General features: G+C 43.3%; 2 protein-coding genes across 4 annotated transcripts in view; one reads left to right on the top strand and one right to left on the bottom strand.

The window, feature by feature from the left end:
• dhrs4 (dehydrogenase/reductase (SDR family) member 4) overlaps positions 1 to 991 on the bottom strand; it is a 3,767-nt gene extending 2,776 nt beyond the window's left edge. The window contains exons 1-2 of the mRNA XM_032544137.1: positions 718 to 991; positions 305 to 420 (exon numbers count right to left, since the gene is read on the bottom strand). Of these exons, the coding sequence (XP_032400028.1) occupies positions 305 to 417 (113 nt within the window). The 5' untranslated portion in view covers positions 418 to 420; positions 718 to 991. The remainder of the gene's footprint in view (positions 1 to 304; positions 421 to 717) is intronic.
• A 74-nt stretch (positions 992 to 1,065) lies between these two features.
• efs (embryonal Fyn-associated substrate) overlaps positions 1,066 to 10,182 on the top strand; it is a 23,124-nt gene continuing 14,007 nt past the window's right edge. Inside the window, exons 1-8 of one of the 3 annotated variants that reach the window (XR_004336386.1) lie at positions 1,072 to 1,348; positions 1,875 to 2,075; positions 2,825 to 4,144; positions 4,381 to 4,512; positions 5,435 to 6,370; positions 6,668 to 6,739; positions 8,111 to 8,368; positions 8,561 to 9,326. Coding sequence is in view for 2 of the 3 variants with exons in the window: in XM_032544093.1 (XP_032399984.1) it covers positions 2,064 to 2,075; positions 2,825 to 4,144; positions 4,381 to 4,512; positions 5,435 to 6,370; positions 6,668 to 6,739; positions 8,111 to 8,368; positions 8,561 to 8,746 (2,916 nt within the window). In the remaining variant the exon portion in view is untranslated. Of the gene's footprint in view, positions 1,349 to 1,874; positions 2,076 to 2,824; positions 4,145 to 4,380; positions 4,513 to 5,434; positions 6,371 to 6,667; positions 6,740 to 6,862; positions 6,992 to 8,110; positions 8,369 to 8,560; positions 9,666 to 10,182 lie in introns of those variants that run through there. The other 2 variants (XM_032544093.1, XM_032544094.1) reach the window with 2 other exon arrangements.

Consider the following 10,182-nt stretch of genomic DNA (forward strand, 5'->3'; position numbering starts at 1 on the left):
GGGCAGCAGCTCCAGTAGGGGACCCCAAACTTCCCTTTCCCGAGCCACATCAACCATCAAGCTCTCAATACCAACTTAATCAAATATGCGTCATTCATTTCTTTAACTAGGAGAACCTTTTCAGCTGTCCAACAGAGAAAGGTCTTTCTTCATAGGATCACAAACTATTATAGATTATATTGTCAAGGGAAATGTTTAATGTTATATTTCCTTTGTTATCACTGCTTTATCAGGGCAGCTAACTGTTCTGTGTACTTTAGTATAGCAGTATAAGCAAAACAGGAAATCATTGTGGAATTCTTACCCATCTGTAGAGGCAGTGACTATGGCTACCTTTCCAGCAAGGCTACTTTGAGACATACTCCTTTGGCCAGCAACAGGATTTGTCCTAATGCACCTGAATACACTCCTCAACATCACCTGTGAACAGAGAATAGTATCTAGGGTAGAGGTCACCTGGACTCTGAGAGCAGTGGTGCACACGCTGAAAACTGAGAGATAGAAGTACACTGTGAATGTTGAAATTCATTCAGTCACCTAGACTCATTATACACTTATTGATTCACGGTGAAAAAACAGCAATATATAAAATACTTGATCGGTAGCCAGACTCAGACAACTCAATTCAAGTGCATAACATACTTTTACACACCTTTGGCTACATTGAATAAAGTAACAAATGCAAATATGCAAATGTGATCAAGAGCATTATCTTACCCTGCAGTTCAAGCAGTATTGAAAATTAAGTTGTACTGTGGAAAAATTTCCTCTCAAAGTCTAATGCCTGGACCTTAGACTACCGACGTTTCATGTCGCTGCAGTCAGTATTTTCCTGGTAAAAAACCTGCTGTCAAAATAAAAGCCTCCGGAAAGCAGCCCAACAAGATTGGTTGGTGGTATTTAATTCAGTTGTACAGCCAAGTCCGTCAAACCAATCATGTATTTATTTACTATATACTATGTTGTCCAGTGGTAGTCGAAGCGTGGGCACACATTTTTTGTTTTCTCAGTTTGCAGCTTAGTTATATGCTTATGATTAACGGCCAAATTCAGACGTCCCTAAACGCAACCCGCAAAACAAGCCAATCACACAGGCGGTGTGTTCAGGGCTGCGGTTACCTACGCGACTTCACAGATGTTGGATTGGTCTAAAGCCCACAGCTGAAGCTCAAGCATGCTATTTAGATCTGTGGACTGCTCTGAGGAGGCGGAGATCTTTTTGTTGTCATAGCCGAAGATTGAACGCCGATGGGTCTCAGATTTTCACGCCTGAAAAGAAGTGATTTTACGTACCATCGAATGTGACGCCGATGCTAGCTAAGTTTAAAGGTGATAAGAAAAAACCAACGTAAGTATTTTATAATTATGGACGCTAACGTTTGCTGGCAAACAGGTCGACTTTGGCAGGTTTAACCCGGCGGTACCATTGTTGTTTTGAACTGAACTTTAGTGTTAGCAGCAAAAGGCGATGAAGACAGCCAGCGTTAACATAGCCAACATCTAGTTACGTTAGCTAGCTAACGTTAGGCCGCGGCAACATAGCTTGCGTTATTCTAATTAGCTAACGTTACTGTTCAAATGAATTGTTATTTGAACACGAATAGCCATGGATATATAGAATATACATTTAAATGGCGAGCGCACACCGCTTATTTATCTACGACGTTAAGCTAACGTTAGCTTTCGCTTAGCGGGTTGCATTCAATGTAACTTTACGTTACTGGGCGTGGAAAAGGATAGACAGGTGTTGCCGCTGCCTGCCTTCTTTTTCATTTCACGTTTGCATTGTCACGTTATAAGTTGAGGTAAACTAACGTTAACAGTGTCGGTGTGTTATGAATGTAGCGTTTAAACCCTTTCTGCATTGACTGCAGAGACCTTATGAAGGCGGAGACGACGAGGCGCCCAGGTTTTGAGATGTGTCCTGCCCAGACTCAGCTAAGCTTCTGTACCGAGTCTCTCTGGCGACCAACACATGCATGAGAACACCGCTGATCTAGATGGATTACCCCGACTGACCTACTGGAGTTATTCTCTGAGACATAACTGTTAACTTAGCAACAATGTCTGTCTCCGTAAGTACAATATTTGTCTCTTTGTTTGTATGTATTTGCATGCATCTTTGTGATTGTATCTTAAATGTGATCACTTGGAACCTAAAAATTAAATAATCTGCTGGGAATGTTTTTACCTTTTGTGTATAATCTATATATTTTATCAAGATCCTTATTGCCTCCATTACTGTTCTAAGGGGGTCCCACATGGCTCAATGGAGCCTAGTTGTCCCCAGGGGGTTGGTTTAGAAAATGAAAGGGGGCCTGACTCTCTGGCTTTGGGTTGGCAATTAAATCCTAAACAGCAAGGGACAGATGTGCCTCCAGTCCCCTCCCCCTTCCTCTCATCTGCTCATTACCATTAGGCCCTTATGTCCATTTGATCATTGATCCTCCTTGACTGCCCCTTTCTTTTCTTTCTCCCTTCCTTTGTGATTATTGACACAGCTGTAAATGTATAGTTCGCATGATGCTAGTTTTTATATTTTAATTTTTTTGTGTTCACCCATCCTCTTCCTGCACTTCTGTCTCTCACACTGACACTTTACGAGACCTTCACTATTCACTCTCCATTCAATAGCCCTCAATAATCAAGCCTTTTATAATCCTGACTTGGCATTGCCATGTCAATGTACTTGTTTGTTTGTGGTGTGCAAATGTGAGACACTCTCTTGGGTGAATTTAGGATGTCGATTAAGTGTGTGTGTGTGTGTGTGTCTCTAAATGGAAAAGTCTGTGTTAATGATTTCTAATCTTGTCCTCTTTCTCAGACTGTATTGGCAAAGGCACTGTTCGACAACACGGCAGAGAGCCCGGAGGAGCTGGCTTTCCGGAAGGGTGACATACTGATGGTTCTTGAACAGGAACAGGGTGGCGGGCCAGGCTGGTGGCTCTGCTCCCTGCATGGCAGACAGGGCATTGTTCCTGCCAACCGCCTTCGACTCCTTCAGACTGCCCCACCCCCAGGCTCAGACCCCCGTCGTGGTCCCGTTGAGGACTCTGTCTACCTGTCGCCTGTTCCCCCACTGGCCCGGACTGCTGTCGGCAATAGCGCAGAAGACATAGATGGAGTGTATCGCTCCCCGCCAGGCGTGGGTGAGGGACGAGGAGCTGCCTCAAGGCCCGGGGAGCTCCGCAGAGTCGAGTGTGGGCGCCCACGCTCACACTCCAGCTCTGGCACTCGGCCTAGACCTGACTGGGATTTAGGGGTGGCAGGGCGTCCACGCTCACCCTCTCTGAGAGGACGAAGCACAGAAATGACAGGAACACTTTATCAGACTCCAGTAAGTCCCATGCCGTTAGCAGCTCAGCATACCAGACAGCCAGGGGCTCTCATGGCTTCAGAGTCAGTGTACCTCGCCCCCACCGGAGTTCCAAGGGCGGCTGATGAACCAGAGGACACTACATATCTAGTCCCTAGAGAAACACTAACAGGACACTCTGAAGACTGTTACTTGGTGCCAAAAGGTACACCACTTGCAGGTGACGGTGTTTACCAATCCCCAACAGGAGGAGTTGCGGTCACTGCTGTCTGCTCTGATGGCCCTAGTGGAACACTCTGTACCCCACCGTCGAAAGTTAGCCAGGACACACCTGGAATGTACCAAACACCTACCCCTGTGGGAGCAAGCCTTCACAGGACTTCAGCCACAGCTTTGGCCCACCAGCACCCATCTCAGTTATCACCAGTCCAAGCATCTCCCAGACCTCTGCTCAAGGGAGTTTCACCCAAACCGGCTGTTGCCAAGGGCAAAACGGGCCTGGCCTGTCACCGTGGGTCTCCTTTGCTGATCCGAGCAGGGCAGGGCAGGGTTCCTGGATCACCAAATTTTACCCGCAAACCTCGTCCACCAGCACCTCCAGTGAGGGGAGTCACCAGGAAAGATGCCACACCATCATCAGCTGATTCTAACAGTGTCCCCAAACCCAATGCTCAGGTCACTTCTGCAAGCCTGCAGCAAGAAGAGGACAAACAGAGGGGACTTCCTCCGAGTAAAGAGGAAAGGATAAATAATGGCCTGGAGAAAAGTAATAACATGCTGAACAAAAAAGTAGAAATTCAGGATTACTCAGATGCCGTGGATGACCAGGTATGTAATGGCTACTTCAACTACCACACTGTTGAAAGTTATTCATTTTATATTTTATTGTTATGTTGTATGTTGATTCATATTCTAATTGCTCCAAAAATGTAGTTTGTCTCTGAGAGGTTCTGAGTGGAGTGCGTTTGCATGTTGTCAGAGTTTCTCGTTTGAAAAATTCACAAATGTTGGTCGACCAAGACCTGCAATCATAATTCAGTCTTGTGCTTACGTTGTCTTGGTAGGTGTATGATACCCCTCCCAGAGGCAGGTGGCAATGTCCGGTCCCATCTTCCCTTGGTGATGATGATGATACTGATGATGGCATCTATGACACCCCTCGCAGTGTCCCACCACAAGCTGATTCAGAGACAGAGGTAAAGATAACACCAAGCCATCCCTACAGAGTCACAGATAGACCTGTGTTATTAGTACCCGTTTTCTCAGATGTGTTTAATCTCCTCTTAACTTTATGATTTATATCAAATTTTGGAGGTTAAAATGTCTGTTTACATAACAAGTCATTAAAGTCATTGTGCAGACGTTAAACTTTCATCAATGATGTATTCCATTGGTTTTGCTCTTACGTGTGTTGTGCCTATAATTTGCTCTTGTTTTCGGACAGTCAAATAACAATCCTTATGAGTGTTTTAATTGACCAAGATAATGCTGGGAACTGCTAAACTGGTGAATTCAATTCATGTCTGTACAAGTGAAGGGATTCACCAACAAAAGATGCCTATCAAATACCCTGTCACTATTTCTTCCCACATTCCACCATCAGTCTGTCTCCCTGCCCCCCCTTCAAGCCGAGGCCACACCTGTCTCTTTCTGTTGGGAGAGCCTGTCTATCCAGTCCAAATGCTGCTGCTATTTTCTCTCAGCCACACCCATTTGTCATGGCCACACCACCAGCACCCTGCCCCCAGTGCTCTCCTATTTAATGTTACTTAAATATGTCTGCCAGCTGTTGGATTCTTTTTTCCTCTTTGCCAGGAATTACTGTATGTGGACTCATTGCTTTTACATTTAGCTGATTTTAAGAGGACACATGTGTCTGTCCACCTTTTGGTGGTTGTGGCAACTCTTTGACATTATGTGGATATCATGTGTTTTTACTTTAACCAGTTCAGTCTGATCATCCATGCACAAGCCAGTTTTAAAAGTCTTCTAAAGTCTTCTAAACTGACAAAAAACAGTATTGTGGATGCATCATGGTTCCCTTATTGACACATAATCATAACGTCAACAACACGCATAATTTCAAAACATTTCCTCTGTCTTATCCCCCACCTGTAGGTCTATGATGTCCCCACCATCACTCTGAATTTGTCCACATCAGATGTCCAGCCTGACGAAGTTGATGACGATGTATACAGTGTTCCTACACTTCCAGGTTTACCTCTGGGCCCGGGGGAGTCCACCAACAGCCTCTCTGGTGATGATGTTGGACAGGTCTATCGTGTCCCTGGACCTGAGAAACGAGTCGGCAGTGGAGGTCATAACCGAGACTCTTCTGAGCATGACTGTGGCATCTATGACATGCCTGCATTGACTGCGGAAATCCTCCCTCACTCTTTGTCATCCTCCTCCACCTCTACTCGCCGTCTCTCTGTTTCTAGTAATGGTTCAGGTGACGTGCAGTGGAGAGTCACACTTTCCAGCCTTGTCCACTCGGTGCTTAACACAGCCTCCAGCTCGGCCTCCACTCTCTCGTCACGGGACCTGGCCACCTCGTTGGCTGAAATCCTGTCGACCTGGAAAGCCAGTCATTCAGATGATCCTCCACCGCCTCTTCAGCAGGCATGGGCTCGTCTATCTGACCTCCTTCCGGCGTTATCCGCTATTGGCAACGCTCCTCCATCAGAAGGGCTGTTGACGCTAGTTCAGCGCTCCCTAGAGGAAAGTGCCCTCCTCTTGCAGGCTCAGGGCCGACCACGTTTGCCTTCCCAAGATTCCCTGTCCCGCAGGCCATTGCCTGCGCTCCCAGTGCCTGATGGGAAGTCCTCAGGAGGTGGGATGGGCTCACGTAAAGGTAGCTGGATCCAAGAGCGGCCCCTGCCACCAACCCCTCAGCCTGCCTTCCCCTTGCCTCCCACTCTGTCGACTGTGACACTTACAGTGGGCCCCATTGATGGAGAAGATGACCCCAGCAATGAGTATGCTGGGATCGGCTTGACTCCCATACCTGCCCCTGTACCTTCTGGAGACAGTGTTGGATACGTCAAGCTGCAGGTCAGTTTTCATGAGGTTAATTTGTTAAACATCTGCATTTTTTTCATGCTACTATTGAGTGTTTGTCATGTTCACCCACATTTCTGTCTTTGTCATTTACCTTTACATGTTTTATATACATATACCTGCATTCTTTTCTGTTTTGGAAGTTTTCTTTGTGCTTCAATACATCTTTACAATTGCTAGTAACTATTTATACATGTCATGAGTGCACATGTAGTTGTATGGTAACAATACAATCAAGCATAGACCGTAAACGTGTCTGTAAACTGATGCCTGATCTCTCTGTTCCACTAGGGTAAACCTGAGCCACTTCCTGATGTCCTGGGTGAGAACGGGCACATACAAACTATCACTGCAGAAACAACGGTGCGTCTCTATCTCTGTTATTTTTACACAATCCTCAGCTCTTCATTTCTTAGCAGTTTTTGTTGAACAGAAATGCACAGCAAGTCCACACAGATAAGTCATTGATTCACTCTGTTTTCCCAGTGCGCTCTGTTTACTAATGAACACTGTGACTCATTAATCCAGCTTGATGCAGCTTTTCATCTCCTGATGTGGTCCAAATTCCTCTTCAGTCTACATTTATGATGATCACTCAATGCCACCCAAACAATTTAAACCTGTTGATGTCTGTCTCATTAATCTGTCCATTAATCCAAGGGCTACCGTTGGATACTTGTACAGCATGCAAAGCAAAATTACAATCATGCATTGTCTTCTGTTATCTCTTAAGTCAGTTTTTTCTTCTGTTGCTTGAGACTAAGGTCATATTATCTTATCTCAGTGTGCATTTTCTCGAGTCGTGGCTAGATTCCTTGGTTACGCCATAGACCACCAACAAGAGGTCACTTGTAAATCATAACAATCTTGCCTCACATAGAATGGAGGCTGCAGGACAACAAGTAACAGAAAAGCACAGTCATTCTTTCAACAGTGCCACTTGCTGACGCACCATATATATATATCTGTGTGTGTTTGTGTCTGACTTTCTCTGGCTTTTAAATTTGGTGTCAGACTCTGTCAATCTTATTTAAAAGAGAGTTGAGTGCTCACGTCCTCTATTACATTAATACAGTTATACACCATCAATCAGAGGTCTGCATATGTTAGTTTACATTAGGAAGTCAGATAAATGGTTGCTTAAGATTAGAGCTGTTACTAATGATTTTTTTGTTGTTGTTATGGATTCATGTCGATTTAATTTTTGATAACTCATTTGGGTCATAAGAACAGGTCAGAATATAGAAAATATAATAACTGTTGTAATTATAAAAATTTTAGGAAATATCTTGTGGTGTTCACCCAAAAATCATCATATCCTCACATTCAGTCCGGGCCAAGATAGAAGCAGAACATGTTTGGCATTTTTGCTGACATTGTTTTTTTTTTTTTCCATTATCAAATTAGTTGGCCAATCAGTTAATCAACTTATCATTGAAGCTTTGCTAAAGAGTAATTTAAATGTAACGTAAGTATGTTTTGTGTGGTATAGCAAATTGGCTTAAAGCTTTAATTTCATCGGTGGTGGTGGTGGTTGTTGTTGTTGTTATTATTACTATTATTATTATTATTATTATTATTATTATTATTGGTAATAGGTGGTAATTATTGGACGTATCCAAGCTGGGACAAGGATTCAAAAGGCAAAACTTGTCAAAACTCCACTTAGTCATCCAATTTCTCAGATTTTTGTCTTCTAAAACATGACTTTCTCTATTGATCTTCCTTGTACAGTTGACCCCATCCCCTCCACTTCCTGTGTCTCTCTCCCTGGAGGACTCGGAGCTGCTGTCCTTTTACTCGTCTCAAAGCCTCGCTCACCTCTCCTGCCTGGCAGACGCCATCGATGTGCTCTTCAGCAGCGTGCAGGGAAACCAACCTCCCCGCATCTTCGTCGCTAGAGGAAAGAGTCTCATTGTGACGGCCCACAAACTGGTGTTTATTGGGGACACACTCTCCCGCCTTCTTACCTCGGCCGACCTCCGGGGCAAGGTATGTAGAAAAAAAAAAAACCTACGCAGAGTTTGTTTTCACAACATTATTCATGTGTGTGAAATCATAAGATACAGCCTCTATGTTGAGGAATAAAAGCACAAATTATACTTGCTTTTGTCTTAATGGACAATAAAAAACAAAGTATCAAAGCTGTGTAATAATTGCTTTTATTTGTTTTCCCTCCTTCAGATCACAACCTCAGGGGGACGACTCTGTCAGGCCTTGAAGTCAGTTGTTGTGGCAACAAAGGGCGCTGCACAAAACTACCCTTCAGTATCTGCTACCCAGGAGATGGTGGACCGTGTCGCTGAGCTCTCCCAGCAAGCAGCTGGCTTCTCCACTCTGCTCCAGCGCCTGGCAGAAATATCTTCATGATATTTCATATCGCTTGCGTAAAAAACTATGTTTACACTACACATTTTCTCTCTTTGAAATGCCTTATTTGTTGTTGTTGTTGTTGTTACTCCTTCATTACCTTTTGTTTGAATGGGATTGAAGCGAGCGAAGTTGAATCCTGGAACACACGTTTAGCCTCGCTGCAGCTGCTACAAAGCTGAGTTTTGACGGTTGGTTCTGTCCTCCGTGCGTGTGTGTGTGTGTTGGTGTGGCTTTGTTTATAAACTGACCTTCCTAGCTTTGATGCCACGGCTTTTTGAGTGTTAACTTATTGAATATTTTAAGCTCCTCCATGACTTTTAGTGTCCATGCGGACTGTTTGTCTTGGAAGCTTTGCTTTAGTATGTTTGCCATATTTTCTTTCACTCAATGATAGCAGTTTTCCTTCCTTCCTCTATTTATTTAGCCATCCCCCCATTCCAAAAATAGCCCTGAAGGAGGCCTCACATCCTGGTTCTGACCTACTTTTTACTTTTAACTTGAAGGGCCTTTTGTTCATTCTGAAGCTTTTGAAGCACATATTAAGTGTTTTGGGCAAACTTCCTAAACCCTATTCCATGTGCAAGTGTGTGTTGTGTTTATGTAGTACCCATTTCTATTAGAGGGCATAGACTAACTGTAGTACAGCTTGTAATCCACTCAATGAGGATAACAAGAAACATCTCTGTCTACGTTCATGCAGTTGTACACACCTCTTGAAGAAAATTAAGAATCCTGTCTGAAAGAGAGAGATCATATTTGAGTGAGTAATATAAGTTGGGTGAGAAATTGCTTAATACTGTTCTTTCACACAGTCATGTGATAGCCTGGAAATGGATAAGGAACCTGTTGACCAAGCTCACCTGTCTTGACACGTCTTGTTATGATCTGCATGCTTACCTTTTTCTTTTCTTTTTTTTTTTTAATACTTTCTTTGCTTTTCATGTTCATTTCCCATACAATGCTTACCCCTGTCAACATTTCTTATATCTGCTTTGATAGTTTCAAGTTAAGTAGAAACTAAGGCTGGGTTTGCTACATGTATAGTAAATTAATTGATAATGTAAAGCACAGCAGTGGAATACCCATCACTGTACTGAACATCATTTTAATTATTTTACACTTGTCATATGAAGATATATTTTGTCAATTATTACTGTTATGATACTGATCATAACTACAGTGGTGCTCATAAGTTTATAAACCCATGTTAAAGTTGACTGACGAGAAAACAAATTATCTTTTGGAAATTGATCTTAATGCCTTGATAAAATAAAATAAACCTTTTAAGGACACAATTTTCTTTGTGAATGAAACATGTATTGTACATAAATACATTTTCTTCCTTAAAATGCAGGGGGCATAATTAAGTACACCCCTATGTTAAATTCCCATAGAAGCAAGCAGCTTTTTATTTTTAAAGGCCAGTTATTTCA

The sequence above is a fragment of the Etheostoma spectabile genome, chromosome 19, assembly GCF_008692095.1.
Source record: "Etheostoma spectabile isolate EspeVRDwgs_2016 chromosome 19, UIUC_Espe_1.0, whole genome shotgun sequence".
NCBI lineage: Eukaryota > Metazoa > Chordata > Actinopteri > Perciformes > Percidae > Etheostoma > Etheostoma spectabile.